The 23,134-nt window shown below is 38.7% G+C and overlaps 1 protein-coding gene across 5 annotated transcripts in view; it reads left to right on the top strand.

Moving 5' to 3' along the window:
- Nucleotides 1-23,134, top strand: part of BICD1 (BICD cargo adaptor 1) — a 226,328-nt gene that overhangs the window by 146,028 nt on the left and 57,166 nt on the right. For all 5 annotated transcript variants that reach the window (XM_077870524.1, XM_077870522.1, XM_077870521.1 and 2 more), the window contains exon 3: nucleotides 16,273-16,425. In XM_077870524.1, coding sequence (XP_077726650.1) covers nucleotides 16,273-16,425 — 153 coding nt within the window. The remainder of the gene's footprint in view (nucleotides 1-16,272; nucleotides 16,426-23,134) is intronic.

The raw sequence follows: 23,134 nt of genomic DNA, 5'->3' as shown, positions 1-23,134 counted from the left end.
CATGTTTTCATTATCATTTGTTTCATGTATTTTTATTCTTTAATTTTATGGTAACCCATTCATTCTTCATTCTTTAGCAGCAGGTTATTTAACCTCCATGTATTTGTGGTCTTTACAAATTTTTTCTTGTTGTTGACTTCAAGTTTCATAGCATTGTGAACTCTGCATGTGAAACTATGCATGGTATGATCTCAATCTTTTGATACTTGTTGAGGCCTTATCTGTGACCTAGAATGTGATCTTTTCTGGAGAATGTCTCATGTGTACTTGAAAAGAATGTGTATTGTGCTGCTTTAGAATGAAATGCTCTTAATATATCTGTGAAGTCCATCTGGTGCAGTGTGTTATTCAAAGCCATTGTTTGTTGATTTTTACTTAGCTGATCTGTCCATTGATGTAAGTGGGGTTTTAAAGTCCCCTACTGTCATTGTTTATTATCAATGAGCTCCTTTATGTTTGTTATTAGTTGTTTTATATATTTCAGTGCTCCCATGTTAGGGGCATAAATATTTACAATTGTTAGATCTTCTTCTTGGATACATTCCTTTATTATGATATAGTATTCTTCTTCATCCCTTGTTATAGTCTTTGGTGTAAAATCTAGTTTGTCTGATATAAGTATTGCTACTCTGGCTTTCTTTCTTTTTTTTTTTTTTCTTTTGGCTTTCTATTGGTGTGATAAATGTTTCTCCATCCCCTCACTTTCAATCTGCAGGTGTATTTGGGTCTAAAATGATTCCTTTATAGGCAGCATATAGATTGGTCTTGGTTTTTTTTGCTTGTTTGTTTTTTAAGATTTTATTTATTTATTCATGAGAGACACAGAAAGAGAGGCAGAGACACAGGCAGAAGGAGGAGAGGCAGGCTCCATGCAAGGAACCCGATGTGGGACTCAATCCCAGGAATCCAGGATCACGTCCTGAGCCAAAGGCAGATGCTCAACCACTGAGCCACCTGGGCATCCCAATGGGTCTTGTTTTTTTATCCATTGGGACATGCTATGTCTTTTGATTGGAGCATTTAATCCATTTACATTCAGAATGATTATTAATAAATATGAATTTAGTGCCATTGTTTTACCTGTGAAGTCATTTGTGAAGATTTTTTCTTTTTCTTTCTAGTCTTTGGTCTTTCTTTCCCACTCAAAGAATCTCCTTTAATATTTCTTGCAGGGCTGATTTACTGGTCATAAACTCCATTAGTTTTTTATTTGTCTGGGAAACTCTTTATTTCACCTCATATTCTGAATGACAGCTTTGTGGGATAGAGTATTGTTGGCTTCATATTTTTGCCATTCTGCAGGTGGAATATATCATGCCACTCTCTTCTTGACTGCTAAGTTTCTGTGGAAGATATCTGCTGCTAACCTTATTTGTCTTCCATTTTAAGTTAGGGACTTCTTTTGTCTTGCTGCTTTTAGGATTTTTTTCCTTATGTCTATATTTTGCAAATTTAACTACAATATGTCTTGGTGTTGGCCTGCTTTTGTTGGTTTTTGATGGGTGTTTTCTATGCCTCATAGATTTGGATGTCTGTTTCCTTCCCCAGATTAGGGAAGTTTTCAGCTATACTTTCCTCAAGTACACCTTCTGCTCCTTTTTCCCTCTCTTCTTCTTCTGAGACTCTTATGATATGGATTTTATTCATTTGATGGAGTCACTGAGTTTCCTAAGTCTGCATTTGTGATGTAATGTTTTCCCTTCCCTCTTCTTTTTCATCTTTATTGTTTTCCATAAATTTATCTTCTATATATATATCACTTATTCATTTCTCTGTTTCTTTTATCGTTGTGGTCATTATGTCTAGATGGTTTTCAATCTCAATTATTGCATTTTTTATTTCAACGACCAATTTTTAGGTCTTTTATCTCTGCAGTAAATGACTCCCTTAGTGTTGTCTTCTGTGCTTTTCTCAAGCTCAGTTAGTTTCCTTATGATTATTGCTTTAAATTCTGGATCAGGCATATTACTTATATTTGTTTTATTAGATCCCTCTCCATGACCTTTTCTTGTTCTTTCTTTTGGGATGAATTCCTCTATCTTGGCATTTTATCTAGGTCTCTGTCTTATTTTTCTGTGTTATGAAAGCCTGTTATATTTCATGCTCCTGAGAGTAATGGCTTTATAAAGAAGAGGTCATATACCCCTCCAGGGCCTGGCACTTCAGTAAGGGTCTTTGGTGTATGCTGTGCACTCTGCTGCTGTGCTTTGGCTGTTCCTTCTCTCAGGTCAGTCCTCTGCAAAGTTTCTCCTTGTCTGTAATAGGGAATGTTTGGACCTTGGCCAGACTATGGCAAGTTTTAAGTAGGTGTGCTCTGGTCTACTTGTTAAAAGAGACCTGATGCTATTTTCACTAGAGCTGAAGCTATGCAGAACTCTATGGTTCATAGATGTCATATGTTATGGGGGTTTTGTGCTGGTCTTCTGTGGAGGGGCCCACTGCACTTGTTCTCAGATATACTTGCCCAAGAAAATCAGCACCTGTAGAGTACAGTGGGGCAGGGTTTGGTATAAGTGGTTTAGGCTGCCACTGTTGGTGCTGTGTGGCTTATTGGAGTTAGTTTACCCTGAGGAGTGAAGGAGAGAAAGGGCACCAGACTCCTCCCTCAGCCCCAGAGAGGGGAGTTCATGCCTCCCTGTCCAGGAAAGCCCCCAGAAGAGCAGATATCTCCTTTTGTATTCTAGGCATCCCTCAGATCCCTGTCTTCACCTTTTGTGCGTGTAGGCCATCTGCCTACCCAGCAGTCAGGTTATGTTAACCTTGTATAGTCACTCATTCATGCCCAGTCAGGACCTGATCATCTTGTCTTATCCTTTTTTATATCTTTCTACTCCTCTAATTTTAATTTTATATCTGATGGTCCATTAAGCTCTTGGCAGTTGCAAGGGATAAGGAGCTTAGTGGCTTATCCCATTCAATTGTACAGATACTATCTTTTTCTACTGTCTCATAGTAATATTTTTTAATGATTTGGTCTGTGGGTTGTTCAAAATGTTCCTTTGAAGGGCAGAAGTCTTGTAGTCAAATAAATTTAGCAAATGCTGTGTACCATGTCTTGTTCTTACAAAGTCTTGTCGCACACTAGAAAATGAAGAGCTCTGAGAAGTCCAGCAGAAAAAAAAAGTATGCAACTTTATTTAACCTAATATTTCATATACTTATATTTGAATGGCTCTAGTAACCTTCTATAACTAGCCTTTTTTAGGGGCATCTGAGTGGCTCAGTTGGTTAAGTGGCTGCCTGCAGCTCAGGTAGTGATCCCAAGGTCCTGGAATCAAGCCCCACATCAGGCTCCCTGCCCAGCGGGGAGCCTACTTCTCCCTCTCCCTCTGCTATTCATCCTGTTTGTGCTCTCTCTCTCTCTGTCAGATAAATAAATAAAATCTTAAAAAAAAAAAAAAAAGAACTAGCCTACTTTAGAACTCACTGTGGGAAATGCTGTCCTGAAGTTATAATTCTCTCCTCCTTTATTACTCTTTCCTAGCCATGACAAATGTCCTTATATTTCCTTTTCCTTGCTGAGCATGTTTGTTTAAAGCCATATTTCAAATTTGCCCTATTTGTTTTTCCTAGTTATTAAGTTTGGATTGCATATGAGGATGCTGACTCTTTGGTGCTATAGATATTGTGTTTTCTTGGGGCACCCAGGTGGCTCAGTGGCTGAGCATCTGCCTTCGGCTCAGGGCCTGATCTCAGGGTCCTGGGATCGAATCCTACATCGGGCCCGCATGGAGCCTGCTTCTCCCTCTACCTCTCTCTCCGTGTCTCTCATGAATTAATAAATAAAATCTTAAAAAAAAAAAAAGATTCTGTGTTTTCTCCATTGATAGCTCTCCTAAAGACTTGTGAAGTCCATGTTACTGCCTGATAGAGCAATGGGATTTGCCTTGTTGTGATTTTGGAAGAAGATCCTTCTGTGTCCATCAGCTTGTTATCATGAGGATGTGTTCGTCTGTCCCTCATTAATTGTACCCGTTCTTATAAGAAATAACATCACAGGTCCTATTAGTATATATGCTTACAGTAAATGAGTTTATCAGATCTTTTCTATGAACTTAGATGTATAAAATATGCTCATCCCTAAAAAGATTTCCCCCGTTTTCCTTCATGTTACCATTAATCCTATCTAGGCTGGAAGTGATAAATTGAGCTCTGGGATACAAATACCTGGATTTGGGGGCATTGTGGTGAATAATTATTGACAAAGTCCCTGCTTTCATAGCTCTTACATCTAGTCAGGGGAAAATAGCCAATAAGCAAACACATGAATAAGTTGTGATAAATACTTTTCAGCTGATTAACACAGGGTTATGTGAGTGGGACTAGGTGGCTACTTCAGATTGAATGATGAGAGAAAGCTTCTTACAGAGATGAAATTTAGATTGCGATCCTAATGAAGAAATGGCAGTGTGAACAAGGAGAGGGAATTGAAAATGCAAAAACCCTAAAGCAGGACCCAGCTTGAGGTGGTTAAGAAACAAAAATGCCAGGAAATGGAGCCTCTTGGGTGAGTAGGAGAAAGAGAGATGATGAGCTCTTTAAGAGAAGCAGGAATCAAGGTACATGGGATTCTATTAGCCCTGGTAAGGATTTGACAATCATTAGCATTTAGGTGGTATGTTGGAAGCCAAAGGCTTGGACAAAGTTGCCTTTGAAGTGAGTGGACAGGAAAAGGAGAGGCTCAATACAGATTTGGAAGAGTCAACATTTAGAGGTTAAGCAGAGAAGGATGGGGAGAAATTCAGAAGGGACTGCAAAGAAGTAACTAATGAGGTTAGTTTAGATGTCTGGAAAGCCAAAAGGAGAAAGTGTTTCAAAAAGGAGGGAGTGGTAAATGCTGTTGAAGAAGTGGAGTAAGAGGAAAGCACAGATGTGCTGAATTCAGTGGCAACATTGCAAGTCATTGATAACTTTGACAAGAGCAGGTTCAGTGCCCATCAGAATGGAGTGAAGATAAATATGATATGAGGAAGGGTGCTCATGGATATAGAAATAGAATACGCTTCGACGTGGATGGAACTGGAGGATATTATGCTGAGTGAAAGAAGTCAATTGGAGAAAGACAAACATTATATGGTCTCATTCATTTGGGGAATATAAAAAATAGTGAAAGGGTATAAAGGGGAAAGGAGAAAAATGAGTGGGAAATATCAGAAAGGGAGACAGAACATGAGAGACTCCTAACTCTGGGAAATGAACTAGGGGTGGTAAAAAGGGAGGGGGGGTGGGGTGGGGGTGACTGGGTGACGGCCACTGAGGGGGGCACTTGATGGGATGAGCACTGGGTGTTATTCTATATGTTGGCAAATTGAACACCAATAAAAAATAAATTAAAAAAAGAAATAGGAAAAAAAAAGAAATAGGAATACAGATATAAAGGTCAAGTTTTGTTCGTTTTCAGGGCAGAATCTATTATCTTTAAACTGTGTACAGTACTAGACCAGATGGACTTCATAGATATATTCAGAGCATTCCATCCTAAAGCAACAGAATACACATTCCTCTCGAGTGCACATGGAATGTTCTCCAGAATAGATCACATACTGGGTCACAAATCAGGTCTCAACTGGTTCCAAAAGATTGGGAACATTCCCTGCATATTTTCAGACCACAATGCTTTGAAACATGAACTCAATCACAGGACGAAATTTGGAAAGAACACGAATACGTGGAGGCTAAAGAGCATCCTACTAAAGAATTAATGGGTCAACCAAGAAATTAAAGAAGGATTAAAAAAATTCATGGAAACAAAAGAAAATGAAAACACAACTGTTCAAAACCTTTGGGATGCAGCAAAGGCAGTCCTAAGGGGGAAGTACATAGCACTACGAGCCTTTCTAAAGAAACAAGAAAGGTCTCAAATACATAACCTAACCTTACACCTAACAGAGCTGGAGAAAGAACAGCACATAAAGCCTAAACTCAGCAGGAGAAGAGAATTGATAAAGATTAGAGCAGAAATCAATGCAGTAGAAACCAAAAGAATAGTAGAATAGATCAATGAAACTAGGAGTTGGTTCTTTGAAAGAATTAATAAGTTTGATAAACCCCTAGCCAGACTCACCAAAAAGGAAAGAGAAAGGACCCAAATAAGTAAGATCACAAATGAGGAAGGGGAAATAACAACCAGCAGCACAGAAATACAAACAATTGTAAGAACATATGAGCAACTCTATGCCAACAAATTAGGCAATCTGGAAGAAATGGATGCATTCCTAGATACGTATAAACTACCAAAACTGAACAGGAAGAAATAGAAAACCTGAATAGACCCATAACCAGCAAGGAAATTGAAGCAGTAATCAAAAATCTCCCAACAAACCAAAGTCCAGGGCCAGATGGCTTCCTAGGGGAATTCTACCAAACATTTATTTATTTTTTTTTTTAAATTTTTATTTATTTATGATAGTTACAGAGAGAGAGAGAGAGAGGCAGAGACACAGGCAGAGGGAGAAGCAGGCTCCATGCACCGGGAGCCCGATGTGGGATTCGATCCCGGGTCTCCAGGATCACGCCCTGGGCCAAAGGCAGGCGCCAAACCGCTGCGCCACCAGGGATCCCCGTTTCTACCAAACATTTAAAGAAGAATTAATACCTATTCTTCTGAAGCTGTTTCAAAAAATAGAAATGGAAGGAAAACTTCCAAACCTGTTCCATGGGGCCAACATTACCTTGATTCCAAAACCAGACAAAGACCCCACAAAAAAGGAGAATTACAGGCTAATATCCCTAATGAACATGGATGCAAAAAATTCTCACCAAGATACTAGACAATAGGATGCAACCATACATTAAAAAGATTATTTTCTGGGAATCCCTGGGTGGCTCAACGGTTTAGTGCCTGCCTTCGGCCGGAGGCATGATCCTGGAGTCCGGGGATCAAGTCCCACATCGGGCTCCCTACATGGGAGCTTCTTCCCTCGGCCTGTGTCTCTGCCTCTCTCTCTCTCTCTCTCTCTGTGTCTCTCATGAATAAATAAATAAAATCTTTAGAAAAAAAAGATTATTGTCCATGTCCAAGTGGGTGGTTCAACATCGACAAATCAGTGTGACACATTAATTTAAAAAAAAAAGGGGGATCCCTGGGTGGCGCAGCGGTTTGGTGCCCGCCTTTGGCTCAGGGCGCAATCCTGGAGACCTGGGATCAAATCCCACATTGGGCTCCCGGTGCATGGAGCCTGCTTCTCCCTCTGCCTGTGTCTCTGCCTCTCTCTCTCTCTCTCTGTGACTATCATAAATAAATAAAAATTTTTTAAAAATTTAAAAAAACTTTAAAAAAGGAGAACTATATGATCCTCTCAATAGATGCAAAAAAAGCATTTGACAAAATACAGCATCCTTTGTTTAAACTCTTCACAGTATAGAGATAGAGGAGACATACCTCAGTATCATAAAAGCCATATATGGAAAAGCCCTTGGTGAATATATCATTCTCAATGGGAAAAACCTGAGAGCTTTTCTCTTAAGGCCAGGAACACATCAGGGATGTCCACTATCTCCACTGCTGTTTAGCATAATACTAGAAGTCTAGCCTCAGCAATCAAACAACAAAAAGAAATAAAAGGCATTCAAATTGGCAGAGAAGAGGTCAAACTCTCACTCTTCACAGATGACATGATACTTTATGTGGAAAACCCAAAAACTCCACCCCAAAATTGCTAGAACTCATACAGGAATTCAGCAAAGTAGCAGGATATAAAATCAATGCATAGAAATCAGTTGCATTTCTTTACACTAACACTGAGTTAGAAGAAAGAGAAATTAAATAGTCAATCTCATTTACAATTGCTCCAAAAACAATAAAATACCTAGGAATAAACCTAACCAAAGAGGTAAAGGATCTGTATTCAGAAACTATAGAATACTCATGAAAGAAATCAAGGAAGATACAAAGATATGGAAAAATGTTTCATGCTCATGGATTGGAAAAACAAATATTGTTAAAATGTCTATGCTATCTAGAGCAATCTATACATTCAGTGCAATCCCTATCAAAATACCATCAGCATTTTCCCCAGGGTTGGAACAAATAATCCTAAAATTTGTATAGAACCAGAAAAGACCCCGAATAGTCAAAGGAATGTTGAAAAAGAAAACCAAAGCTGGTGGCATCACAATTCCAGACTTCAAGTTCTATTAGAAAGGTAATCATGAAGACAGTAGGGATCCCTGGGTGGTGCAGTGGTTTGGCGCCTGCCTTTGGCCCAGGGCGCGATCCTGGAGACCCGGGATCGTATCCCACATCGGGCTTCCGGTGCATGGAGCCTGCTTCTCCCTCTGCCTATGTCTCTACCTCTCTCTCTCTGTGACTATCATAAATAAATAAAAAAACTTAAAAAAATAAATTAAAAAAATCATGAAGACAGTACAGATAGACACATAGATCAATGGAACCCCAGAAATGGACCCTCAACTCCATGATAAACTAATCATTAATAAAGTGGGAAAGAATATCCAATGGAAAAGACACAGTCTCTTCAATAAGTGGTGTTGGGAAAATTGAACAGCCACATCCAGAAGAATAAAACTGGACCATTTTCTTACACCATACACAAAACAAATTCAAAATGGATGAAAGACCTAAATCTGAGACAGAAAACCATCAAACCAAAAGACACAACTAAAAGACAACCAACAGAACAGGAGAAGATATTTGCAAATGTCTTATCAGATAAAGGGCTAGTATCCAAAATCTATAAAGAATTTATCAAACTCAACACCCAAAGAACAAGCAATCCATTCAAGAAATCGGCAGAAGACATGAGCAGATATTTCTCTAAAGATATACTAATGGCCAATAGACACATGAAAAAATGCTCCACATCACTTGGCATCAGGGAAATATAAATAAAAACCACAATGAGATAGCACCTCATACCAGTCAGAATGGCTAAAATTAACAAGTCAGGAAATGGCAGATGTTCGTGAGAATGCAGAGAAAGGAAAACCCTCTTATACTATTGGTGGGAATGCAAACTTGTGCAGCCACTCTGGAAAACAGGATGGAGATTCCTCAAAAGGTTGAAAATAGAGCTACCCTGCAATTGCTGGGTTCAGCAATTGCACTCCTGGGTACTTACCCCAAATACTCAATTGCTACCCAATTGCTGGGTTCAGCAATTGCACTCCTGGGTATTTACCCCAAAGATACAAATGGAGTGATCTGAAGGGGCACCTGCACCCCAATGTTTATAGCAGCAATGTCCACAATAACCAAACTATGGCAAGAACCCAAATGTCTACGGATAGGTGAATGGATAAAGAAGATGTGGCATACTACTCAGCCATAAAAAAAAAAAAAAAAAAAAAAAAAAAACGAAATCTTGCCCTTTGCAATGACATGGTTGGAACCAGAGGGTATTATGCTAAGTGAAAAAAGTCAATCAAAAAGGCAATTATCATATAATCTTACTCATATGTGGAATTTAAGAAACAAAACAGAGGATCATAGGGGAAGAGAGGAAAAAATAAAACCAGATGAAATCAGAGAGGGAGACAAACCATAAGAGACTCAATCATAGGAAACAAACTAAGTGCTGTTGGAGGGGAGGGAGGTGGAGGGCTGGGAAACTGAGTGATGGACATTAAGGAGGGCATGTGATGGTAATGAGCACTGGGTAATATATAAGACTGATGAATCACTGACCTCTACCTCTGAGACTAATAATTAAAAAATAAAATAAACTCTGTACAGTAGATTGGAAGACATTAATGAAAATGAGAATAGGAATAGGAACCAAACCACCTTGCCTTCCTCCCCCTTCCCCACACAACAACTAGAAGGAAATGTGAGTCAAGAGTTTTGGGAGGGAAGGAAAAACTGAAAATAGGAAACCAGCAAAGCAAGAAACTTACTACATTGTGGAAAGAGTATGACCACCAGTGCTTAAGGCTTCTTTGAATTTGAGATTCAGGACTTTTTTGTTTTTTTAATTGACCCCTCCTACCAGACACCATTCTAATCCAGGAAGCAACCCCCCGGAAGTGGTTCCCCCTACAGGAAAAGAAGTAGACATGAAGAAATAAATAGACTTGGCCAAGATTAGTAAGTGTTGGAGTTTAGCTTTGTGCATATTTAGCTTTGGGCATGCAAGGCAGAACAGGCTTTATGATCAAGAGAGAGGGAATGAAATGTGATTGCAAGGGAGTGTGTGACAACAGTGGAATTGAAGCTGGACAAGGAGAGAATTGAAGACCCAAGGTCATAAATAATGAGCAAGTTGGAGATCGGAGTTGGAAGAATGGTTGGGTTAGGAGAACTGGAAATGATTTGGAAGAATAGGAGGTTTGGTTATTGGTGACAACACAGAGTGAGTGGCTGACATGGGAAAGAAGAGCCGATCACCCAAGCTGAGGTTGAGGAACTGGGAGGTCAGTGCCTGTCCCATGGATCTGTCATCCAGAAGCCTCATCCTTCTTTCCTTACAAAAAGAGAAACTCAGAGCCTTGTGCTTGTGGAATCCTCAGATAAAGTGTGTGCTTGTCCTCAGGCATGGAGAGTTAGGGCAGTGCAGGCAGCAGTGTCAGCAAGCTCCCTTGGGTTAAAGTGTCACCCCTTTCCTCCCTATCCCCCACCCCTAAATGTTCCTCAGCTAACCAGGGCCAGGGATTCTTGACCCCAGGGCAGAGAATTCTTGGCTGGGGGAAGCAAAAAGAACAATGGTCCACTCCTCTCATCAACAAAAGAAGTGTTAGTTTTGGGCCAAGTAAAGGAAAATAAAGTAAGCAAACTCTCTGGCAGTGGCAACTCTCTGGGAGAGACGTGAGGCATACCCAATCCATTCCCATCTCTAGCTTACTCCACTTAGACCAGTGTTGCTGTCTTCCTTTACTCCACAGATCAGAATTCCAACTTTGACTATCCAAATTACTCCTACCTAAGAATTATTTATAAGTCACATCACTAACTCTGACATTCACTTTGTTACAAATGTCTTTTCTTCTTACAGCTCAATTTAGTTACCTTTACCCTTACTCTTCTTTTTTTCTTCATTTCTGTGTCAATCATTCTAACTGCAATATCCCTCAACATTCCTTGTATTCCCTCACTTTGGGATCTTGGAGCAGCTGCTCAGCCCATTGTCTGTGGCTCTTTCTTCTTACAGCCCACCCTGTCTACTCTCTGCAGGGTCACTTGCCAAAACATAGATCTGATCACATGGCTGCTTTGCTTGAGAGACTTTGATGTTCTCCAAATTATTTTGTTTAACATAGAATTTCCTGCAAAATTGTCTCGAGTTACTCTGCTTCAACCACACCAAACTGCACTGTTTTTTAAACCACAGCCCAGTTAAGAACTTTAAAGGTTCTAAGCACTGAAAACATTATGGGTCCTCTCCTATCCCCTAGATGAACATTAGTCTGTAATTTAACATTTTCTCATATGAAATAATGTTGAATTTAGACATTAGCTGGAAAAAGTTGGCTATTTTCTAGATTTTGTGAATTTCTCTTTCTGTCTCTCTATCCATGCTTTATCCTCACTGATTCCCCAAGGAAATAGTTTGACTATTGGATGTTTTAGCACTGCCCTCAACACAAGTATGACTCTGCTTTTGTTTCAGAAGTTTACTTCTGACTGCACAGTCTGTCCTCTATCCATTTTGTTAACTCTACTTGTCCTTCAGGGTTCTGCTCAAATGTAGCTTCCTTTGTAAAGCTTTTGCTGACTCACCCAAGAGTAATTGATTGTTCAGCCTTGTGGTGTGAATCTCTGTGATGGCGCTTGTTCTGTTGTGTTAAGGTAAATTATCTACGTGCCTGGCATCACTGCTTCTATCCCCACATTAGTTACATCATTAAATCCTCACAATTACCACATAATGTTAAGTATCAGGATCCCCATTTTATAGATAAGTAAATTGGAGAGTCTGTCACCCATCTCACACAAGTGGTTTTTAAGACCTAATGTGACAATTAATATAATTAACTTATAAAAGACTAAGCTATGTAACTAGAAGACATTATTTTTATACATTACTTTGGTGTGGTAACAGATTTTACCTATATTTTCTTCTTGCCAGTAATAGAATTTATTATTTCCACATAAAGAAATCCTTTTAATATTAATTAAAATAAAACTAAGAATGCTGCTATGCTCATACGCAGTGCAAATAATGAGGATAGTCTACCCCAAACATTTCAGGTTCATCTGTTCTTCCTGAAGAGAGGCTGGGGCTCAGGTCTTTGGAGGTGAAAGGCTAAAAGCATTCTGGGGTTATGCCTTTTTCTTCCCTTTTTCATCTGCTTTATTTTTCTTACTCTCATTATTTTTTATGGGGGTTTTTAGTAAAACTCAGCACCCTTCTATAAACCCAGGAAGAAAAAATTGTAGTAGATAAATGTGTGATGAGTGGCACAAAAAAAAAAAAACAAAAAAAAAAAACCAGGAGTAGTATTTTAAATTTATTATGGAAACAAAGAACATTGCCCATAGAACATAATCTTTGGCAGTTCAAAAAACAAGGGCTTCTAGCAAAATTCCTAAGACCAGTTTTTTTTCTTTGGGCCTTGTGTCTGTTTTACTATTAGCTGGTCTTTCAACTTAATCAGTCTCTCAGCCACGCTGTTCCTTTCCCTTAATTAGCATCAGGAGTTTTCATTAGCTATTTTATGACTTGTTTGTTAGGGATCCTCATTAGCTTTGCTGTGACCTTAAATTTGTTTGACATTTACTATCTCACTATATAAGGTTTTATGGTTAATTCTCAGTGTATACAAGCTAGGCTTCTGGTCATTACATTTTTTACAATGTATACATTCACATTATATAGAATCTCTTGTATCTTAACATTTTTCTTCACAATTTTATGTAAATGACTGGCATCCAACTTATCAGGCTTCTTCATATCTTTATGCAAGTGAATATGAAAAACTAAATATATATCACTCAGTTAATGGTAAGTTTTTTAAGAAATGGAAAAATATTATATTAAGGTTTCATGTTTCTGCAAAATAAAAGAACTTAATGAAATGTTATAAATTGGCTTTATAGCCAAACTCTGTTTTTCATTCTATACTTAGTGGGCACATATGCTCAGAGTATTGTCCAAGGGCCAGAGAATAAAGTAAATTTTCTGCCTCCAAGTTTCTGCACTACATAGTAAAGAAGAATTATAACAAATGTAGTTATTTGAAAGATTTAGGTATGTTTTATTTCAAAGTGTGTTATTCTCCCTTAGTTCCCCACTCTAAAACAGTACAAGAGAAAAACCCATCATCTCAGCAATCATATTCCTCTTTAAATTTTGTATTAACCGTTTGTATTTTTGTTTTGTTGTTCATTCCATGATTATAAGAGCTTAAAATTTGCCAGGTGTTAGGGACACATTGATTAAAATACAGAAAAGGTTCATTATGCTCAGATCAAAAAGGAAATTTAATAAATGTAAAAAATGCAAAGAAAGTAAGTGAATGGTTTCAAGTAATGGTTAGTGATTCTCTTTCAACAGTTATTTTTTGAGTACCTACCATATGCTAAATGCTGATATAAAAGGTAAACCTTGTAGGGTAAAGGTCAGGGAGCTATCTCATCTTTGCTGTTCAGGGTAAGACCACTCTAAGGAGATGACATTTGAATTGAGATCTAAATGACAAATAGAAGCAGAAGAGTTTTTTGACCTGGGTCCTAAGAGTCTGTGGATAGAATTCAGGAGACTTAGTGGGATGCTTGGATGGGAAAAATACTTACATTTCTGTTTTCACTAGACTCAGACTGAAATTTAACATTTTCTTCCATTTGAGTGAATCCTATTTGACTACCTCAGCAGTATTAGCATTACCTGTTACTTTGTGATCAATATTTTCATACCGTATCTCAGTTTTTGCAGGTATTTTGAAATATCTTCATTGCTTTGAAATTAGGGTATTTCTTAGATCTGCCACTAAATAATTAAGACATTGTATTAATAAGGAAGCACACATAATTACAGTATCGATTATATATTTCTATATAATCACCCCAAACAATACCCCATGATTCTGTGGATCAGACAGTTGAGTTGTACTTAGCTGGGCAGTTCTTATGGATTTGCCAAGGGTCAGTCACATGGCTCCTCTCACCTGGCAGCTCACCTGAGCCAAATAGTCCAAGAAGTCTCACTCCCATACTTGGCAGTTGGTGCTGAGTGTGGGCTGGGCCACATGACTCCAGCAGGCTATCCTGGCTTCTTCGTATATGGCAGTGTTCCAAGAGAGCAAGAGCTGCCAAGTCTCTTGAGGCCAAGGCTCAAGGGTCCCACTCACCTCTACCACCTTCTGTGGGTCAAAGCAAGTTAGAGGCCAGCTCAGTTTGAGAGGAGACTCCCAGAGAAGTATGATTAATTTGAGACCATTACTATGATAAACTACCTGATTACCATATCATAATTTTTAAAAGATTGTATTAACTTAATTTTAATATAATATAATATAATCCTTTGTAATCCCAACTTTTATGCCAAAGAATTAAACTGACATCAGACAGATAAATGAGAAGAAAGCATACAAATCTATTTAATTTTTTTATGTGTACACAGGAGTCTTTAGAAGGAAAATACAGACCCAAAGAAGCCATTAGGCCTCAAAGCTTACACAAAGAACAATAAATTGTGGGAATGTGACAAAATATGATAAATTAGGCAAGGGGCAGTAAATTGTGGGACAGTGTCTAGGAAATGTATGGAGAAACTCATGGAAGAACAGGGTTATTTTAGAACGTTTGTTTGTACAAATCCATTTTGGTGCCAACTCCCAGTGTTTGCTGGTAAGAACATTCTTCTCTTCTGGTACAGGGAGAGCACCTTTTCAGGGGCTGTTTTGTGTTCCACTTTTAGGTAGAAAGGGGGACGGCAGAAAGCCCTTCCTGCATCTCCTGTTTCTCAAGAGTCTGCAGCTCAGAATAATCAGTATGCCAAAGTGGCATATTTTGGGGTGGTGTGCTCTGAGCCCTTTCACTTCCCTTAAAACACTATTCTGAGGGGCAGCCCAGTGGCTCAGTGGTTTAAGCACCACCTTCAGCCCAGGGCCTCATCCTGGAGTCCCGGGATCGAGTCCCATGTCAGGCTCCCTGTGTGGAGCCTGCTTCTCCCTCTGCCTGTCTCTGCCTCTCTCTGTGTCTCTCATGAATAAATAAATAAAATCTAAAAAAAAAAAAAAAATACTATTCTGAGAAGAGCTTCATCACCTTTGCATGTTGTCAAAGAGAGCCATGGCACAAAGAGGTTAAGAACCCCTGATCTGGAGGGAGGGACTTCTGTGAGGCAAAGTGCAAAGACTCAAGGCAAGAATGAGGTGGCAAGTCCAGCTTGGGGGAGAACACGAGAAAAGCTACTGAGGCTGAAGCGAGTGACCAAGGGCTGGGCAGAGGCAGGTCAGACCATGTGGCTAATTGGGAAACTTGGGGATGGATACTCCCCCTACCCCCCAAGAATATAGAAAGCTAGTATTGTATGCATACTAACCTATAATTTTCTTTTATATTTCATATGTTATAGCTATATTTTTCTTTTAGTATATAAAGCTCCTCATTTTTTTTCTCACTCTTTTAAATAATTTTATAATGCTCATTAGAAAGACAAACCATGACAGATTCCTAACTCTGGGAAACAAAGGGTTGCGGAAAGGGAGGTGGGTGGGGGGATAGGGTAACTAGATGATGGACACTAAGGAGGGCACATGATGAGATGAGCACCGGGTGTTATGCTATATGTTGGCAAATTGAACTTAAATAAAATATTAAATACAAAAAAATTTATAATGCTCAATTCAATGGATGCATGAGAATCTATTTCATTGTTTCCCCAATAGCAAACATTTAGACTGTTTCCTGTTTTTTGTGTAAATATACATTTTTAAATTTTTCTCTTTTATTTGCCTCTGTGGAAAAATCTTTAACAGTGATTTTTATAAAGATTTTATTTGTTTATTTGACAGAAGACCACAAGCAAGGGGAGTGGGAGAGGGAGAAGCAGACTCCCCCCTGGGCAGGGAGCCCAATGCTGAGCTCCAACCCGGTACCCTGGGATCATGACCTGAGCTGAAAGCAGATGCTTAACTGACTAAGCCACAAAGGCTCCCCCTTTAATAGTGATTTTTAGATGTAGAATTGCTGGATCTTGTGTGTGTGCTTTTCAGAGTTTTGACAGACATCACTGCGTTGCCATTCAAAAGAAGGTGGTACTGACTTACATTCTATGAGCTGTTTTATTATTATCTTTAACCACCAAGATATTTGCACTTTATAAAGCCTAGAATAAGAAAGGTTTATATTGACTGTGTATTCTGTTGTTTCAGAACAATGAGATGGTGGAGCTACAGAGAATAAGGATGAAGGATGAAATCCGAGAATACAAATTCCGAGAGGCCCGCCTCCTTCAGGACTACACTGAGCTGGAGGAAGAAAATATCACATTGCAGAAACTCGTGTCCACATTAAAGCAGAACCAGGTGAGGTTCAAGAAATTTTTTAGTTACACTCCAGATGGAGCCACATCTTCTGACCACTAAGGTTAAATCTTCTTTTTATTTCACAGAAAAGAACTCGTCAAAATTTGCCTTAATCTTCCTATGATATTTATGTACTGATTCCCAACCCTCCTATTTCAACTAACATTTAAAAGGCAAGCCTAGAAGGATAATTTACAATAAAGCTTTGTTGGATAGGACACTGGATCTTAGTTTATCTTTTAGCTCCGTGTTAACTTATTTTAGGCAGAAATGAAATGTACTGTAATCAATTTAACTTGACAACTTCTCATTAAAAGCAATCTTTCTCTCTCTCTCTCTTTCTCTCTCTCTCTTTCTGTTAATTACTTTTAAATCATAAATAGAAAGGGATTATGAAATATAAATCAATAAGAACAAAATTATAAGAAAAAGATAGTATCTCTTTTTTTTTTTTCAGCTATAATGTGACCAAAAACATCACATTAGTCTACACTTAAATAATTTTTTTTTTGGTAGTGAGGCTTAGATGGCTTAATTGCTTTATTTATTTATTTTTTTATTGGTTTGCATTGTGGTTTGTTACAGTGAGTAACAAAAGTATGTAACTTAGTAAGTAAACTTTGAGACTAGCTCAGATATGTGCTTCTACTTCTATTCCCTTCCAGGGCTCCTATCTCTATCCAAATTATTTGTGGTTTTGATAGGTACAAAGGTTAAGAAGGAAAAGAGAGAATCCAGAAGAAAAAAAGTGCATGTATTGACACAATTGAAATTTAATTTCTGATCACTGCCACTTCCTCCAGCTTTGGAGGTTTGGGGGAACAGGATGTTTGCCAGGGAGCACAAGGGATGGTTTCAGACCATTAAGAAAAGTTACCAACATATCCCCCTCTGTTTATACCTCGGTCTTTCCCCCTTTTTTTAAACATTTTTATTTATTTATTCATGAGAGACACAGAGAGGCAGAGACATAGGTAAGCAGAGGGAGAAGCACGCTCCATGTAAGGAGCCTGATGCCGGACTCGATCCTGAAACCCCAGGATCACACCCTGAGCCAAAGACAGACACTCAGCCGCTGAGCTACCCAGGTGTCCCTCGGTCCTTCTCTTTTAAGCACTGCCTCACTGTGTGTTCTGAGGGCTAGCAATAATGTAGGCATCCCATGTCTCAGTTTGGGATCAATGAGCTCATGATGAAGAAAATCAGACTGAGAAGAATTTTTTTAAGTATGCTTAAAAGCTTCTTAAGAAGGGTATTTTTTTGTTGTTTATCTTTTTTAGTTACTGATGAAAAATGCAGAGGACTTGAATGTACTTGAAGTACAGATATTTGAAATGGTCATTATTCCCAATTCTTATAAATATTCTCCACTCCCTACACAGGAGGAGTGTGACCAGACAGCCTTTTTGTAGTCTCCCATCACTGCATGTGGTAGACTGATTTACTCAGGAGGTTAATTTAGGCCAGTATAAGGTATTTTTGAAAGTCTGCCAAGGTATCCTGTGAGTATTCATTAACCCAGATGCAGTTTCTATGGGAATTTGTACTATTAGCCTAGCTGATTACTGTTTATGGTTTACCCATGCCCTTCCACCAGTAATTGAAATATGGAAATCAAATGTTTAACTCAGAAGTTTGAAAAAAAACAAAACAAACACATGAGAAAATGTATGCATCTCTTTAATTTTATTTTCTAGATATAATATGGTAATATTCCCAATTAAGTGTCTAATTAATTAACTTGAAATTATTTTCTGTGCAAAGGGCCATTCTGGCTTATTTCCTGACAAATGGACACACTATAGTGGTGCAAGTCTTTCCCAATGAAGACAATGCTGGGTTTTGTTTTTTGGGTTTTTTCCTTACTATTGACCTTTATTGACAGGAGTTAGAATCCATCATAAACTCTGTTTCTAATTAATGAAGTGTTAAATATAATACTTAATGTACAAATGCCAGAGGGTTTTTTTTTTCAATGAGATGACAGTGCTTTCAATCTCAAAACTACTCTGAATGTTGCTTTGTACTGAAACTCCCTACACGAAGTATACTCCTGACTCCTGATCCCTGAGTTGACATTTCTGAGTAGCCAAGCTACTAACATTATAAAATGCTTGGTTCAAAGTACTAGAAGATTCTTTTTTTCCTGAAGTTCCATTTTTTTAGCTATTTATTATTTTCTAAATGACTGTTGTTTAATTAGCACTTCTTATTCTCTGTATAGTTTCTATATATTAGTTTGCTGGTTTTTTCTAGCCCCTTCAACTATATTATAGCATCTAGAACAGAGCCTGGTCCATAGAAGGCATTAAATAAAGATCTGTTGAAAGAATCAGTAAATTGTTTTTTTCTTGCCTATATTCACTCTTCAGCTTAGAAAGAAAACTAAAATTTAAGATTATTGTAATTAACCAAAACAAGTTTTATTGTGATACTGAATATGAAATAAATATATGTAACATCAGAGAGTTGACTGAAAATTTTAGCCACATCCCTCTTCTGCTGATTTGATTCTGTGTACAAAATAAATCAGGTCCAGTCTTACAAATACATTTTATACTTTTATACTATTTAAAACCAAAATATCTGAAAAAAGTGTAGGAAGAAGCACCAGCCATAAAGAGAAGTCAAGTCAGCTGTCACTTCCCCATCAGAAAACCCATTGATGAAGCAAAGCTATTTATTAGGCCTTTCCAGTAAGAGATCACCCACCTCAACAGAGCCTTGTAATGTCTCAAAATGGGAGGTTTAGAGAGAGGGTGTTTATAGGATTTTAGAGTCTGAACTGGGTCTTACATGGTGGGAAACTGGTTGGGATAGATGAGTTTATGACATAATGGCTGTCAGTTGGGAAGCACAACAAAGTGAGGGTCTTGACTTTGGTCTTGAGGAAGCTGTTTTAGTTGAGTCTCATCTAAGAGCAAGTATTTCCCACAGGCAGCTAAGTTTTTTATGCCTAGTCTCAGTATTGGTTAACATAGGGTTAACAGGAAAATTTGCTTGGTCCCAGTGTTACCTCCAGGGCAGGAAATTATGTTAGCTTCAATTTCTAGAGTTGTACTGGTGGGAGGTGGGGGAGATATAATAAGTTCTATGTCCCTAATATCTCACATACTAAACTACAGCACTCAATGTTTGTTATCTAACCATTGAAAACCTTTGTTAAAATTAATAATTCAATCATACTGATATTATGAAGAACATTTCCTCCAGGGATATGTTTCTATATCAGGAAATAATATCATAAGAGACCTAGGGAACATATTCATTTCAGTTTGATTTCATTTAACCTGTGTTTCGGGAGTTTCTATGAAGCCATGTACTTTTTGAAGGACAAAATATATAGTCACTGTCTTAAAGAATTTATAGTTCCAGGAGGGAAGGCAATAATAGACTCATAGCCATCCATGTAATTGCATATTAAAAGCTATGTGTTAGATTTGGCAATATGGGGCTAGATTAAGATCTTTAAACTTCCTAAACTCTGGAAAGATTATGATACTTACCCCAACTCTCATGTAGTGTAAGAGGAAAAAGTTACTAACCTATAAAGTTGCTGTAGGAATTGTACCAAAGTACTGATTTTTCTAATAGTGATGGTGATGCTATCTTAAAAATGTCAGACATCAATTTTTTTTTAAGAAGGCTCCACGCCCAGGATGGAGCCCAACTCAAGACTTGAACTCACAACAGTGAGATCAAGATCTGAGCTGAGGGATCCCTGGGTGGCGCAGCGGTTTGGCGCCTGCCTTTGGCCCAGGGCACGATCCTGGAGACCCAGGATCGAATCCCACGTCAGGCTCCCGGTGCATGGAGCCTGCTTCTCCCTCTGCCTATGTCTCTGCCTCTCTCTCTCTCTCCCTGTGTGACTATCATAAATAAATAAAAATTTAAAAAAAAAATCTGAGCTGAAATCAAGAGTCAGGTGCCCCCAGAAATCAGTTTTTAAGTGCCGTCTGTTTCTTGGTGCCTCCACTTTGTTGGGGCTGTAATCATATGATGCAGCCTTATGATGATGGCACCAGAAAGGAGTGATCTGTTTGCTTGAAAGGGTCAGTAAAAACTCCAGAATTAGGATCAGATTTTTGACATGAGTCTTGAAGTATGAATAAGAGTTTTAGATGACCACCTTTGCCAATGCAGAGAAACATGAAACAGCTGGGTGAATATTAGGAGCTTGAACCACATTTGAATCAGTAGAGAGAGTGAAGCTGCCCAGAGAAAGAGATCAGGTTTATACAAAGTTTACCATTAATTAAATATGAACTGCAAAATTTTAAAAATCTGCAATGCAAACTAAATTAATGTCTTCAAGTCTAGCCCAGGAATTGGTAAACCTTTTCTATAAAGGCCAGATAATAAGTATGTTAGGTTTTGTAGGCCTAATATATGTCCTGTCTCTTCCAACTACTCCACTCTGCTGTTGTAGCATGAAAGTAGCCAGAGAGAAAATAGTGTGATTGTGTTCTCATAAAACTTTATTTGCAAAAATAGGTGGTGGGCTAGATTTCATCCAGAAGACACAGAAATATTAAACAATCCTTGGGCTAAGCTATCAGTTTAACAAGATTACAGAATAAAAGACCTACAATGCAAACTAAAGAAATGTCTGCAAATGTAAGCTATCGAGTAATTTGGGAGCAGTCAGAGGATTGCTTGATATACTAGGAAAGTTTAGCAACCAGATATCCTGAGTTGTCCAAGGAAAGGAAAATAAGTCAGGAGGAAGATAACTTTACTGTATATAAGCAGGCCTGGAAGAAACCATAACACAAGGCTCCACATTCGGGTGCCTGGATGACTCAGCGGTTGGTTGAGGGTCCTGCTTTGGCTCGGGTCTTGATCCCAGGATCCTGGGATCGAGTCACGCATCGGGCTCCCTGTGGGGAGCCTGTTTCTCCCTCTGCCTATGCCTCTACCTCTCTGTTTCTCATGAATAAATAAATCTTAAAAAAAAACAAAAAGACAAGGACCCACATTCTGTTACCTCAAGCAATTTCCATGATTTGAGTCTTTTCTATCATGGATGTATGAGACTTCAGTGATCTTATATAGCAGGGAGTGCTGGTTGTCCATCAATAACCATTGTTCCCCCTCCCAATGTCTATTTATTTACTTACTTATTTATTTATATAGATTTATTTATTTGAGAGAGGGAGACAGAGAGAGAGCAGGGTGAGGGGCAAAAGGAGAGAGAATCCACAACTAGACTCCCCACTGAGTGTAGAGCCCAGCATGGGGCTTGATTCTAGAACCCTCAGATCATGACCTGAGCCAAAACCAAGAGTCAGCTGTTTTAACTAACTGAGGCGCCCAGGTGGTCCTCTCACCCTTAACTGACCATAAGGCTACACAGGGTAAAGTCAGGTAAAGTCAACATTCTTCACCTCCCTTGGAAGTAAGTGTCATGTGATTAGTACCAGTCAGTGGGATTTAAGAAGTGATATGGGCACCTTTTGAGACATATTCTTAAAGAGAAGGAGTGTGCCCCTTACTTTGGCCCACTGCTTGAGACATGATCAAACCACCTTAGATCATATGGACCAGAGTAGGAGGCAGTGCAATATGATAGAAGAAGCCTGGTTCCTGGATGGTTCTCATGCAGCTGAGAATCCTGCTGGCCCTTGACTGTCTATCTCCATAGTGTTACATGAGAAAGAACCAAGCTTCTATCTAGATTAAATTACACTTATCTAGGTCTCTGTTACATCAGCCAACCCTCCATCTGACCTAAACCTGTATCAAAAACTGTTATCCTGGGCAACCCTGGTGGCTCAGCGGTTTAGGGCTGCCTTTGGCCCAGGGTGTGATCCTGGAGTAGTCCCCTGCAGGGAGCCTGCTTTTCCCTCTGCCTGTGTCTCTGCCTCTCTCTCTCTCTCTCTCTGTCTGTCTCTCATGAATAAATAAATAAAATCTTAAAAAAAAAAAACAAAACTGTTATCCTAACCTTTGCAAGATAATCCATTGCACTGAGGTTATGTGAAGAAGGGGGATGGGGTGGGGAGTGGAATAGAAAAAGATGAAAATGGTAATGGTCCATGATCCTTATTCTTTCATTTTTAAAAATATTTCTTGGAGTACCTGGGTGGCTTAGTTGGTTAAGCATCTGCCTTCAGCTCAGGTCATGATCTCTGAGTCCTGGGATTGAGCCTTGCCTCTGGCTCCCTGCTCAGTGGGGATTCTGCTTCTGCCCCTCCTCTGCTCATGCATGCTCAATCTCTCTCTCTCTCTCAAATAAATAAATAAATAAAATCTAAATACATAAATAAATAATAAAATATTTCTTGAAAAACAAATTTGAATATAAACAGTAAAATAAATGTACAACAAAGCACATAGTTTATATTAGTATCTAATATCTATTATATTACCTTTTCTAGTTTATTTTTTCATTCATAATAGCAAACATTTGTTGAAGAGCAGAATTCAGTTGAAATACTATGACAGCATATTGAAGCACTGAGGGACACTTGGGTGCATAACAAGTATTTGTTTCTTCTGAGGAGACTTCAGTATAGTTGTGGAGATAAAATAGTTATTAAAAAGTAGCATGTAATTAGTGCCATGGACAAGGCCTCAAAGAAGGCCTGTCTGTGTAGAGACCTCTTTGCCTTTGGGGCTTTCATGACCAATAGTGTGTTTACACAGGCTATTTCGTTCTCAATTTAAAGGAATATTACAGGGCAGCCTTGGTGGCTCAGCAGTTTAG

This window comes from Canis aureus, chromosome 25 (genome assembly GCF_053574225.1).
Source record: "Canis aureus isolate CA01 chromosome 25, VMU_Caureus_v.1.0, whole genome shotgun sequence".
Lineage (NCBI taxonomy): Eukaryota > Metazoa > Chordata > Mammalia > Carnivora > Canidae > Canis > Canis aureus.
This window is presented reverse-complemented; position numbering and strand designations above follow the sequence as displayed.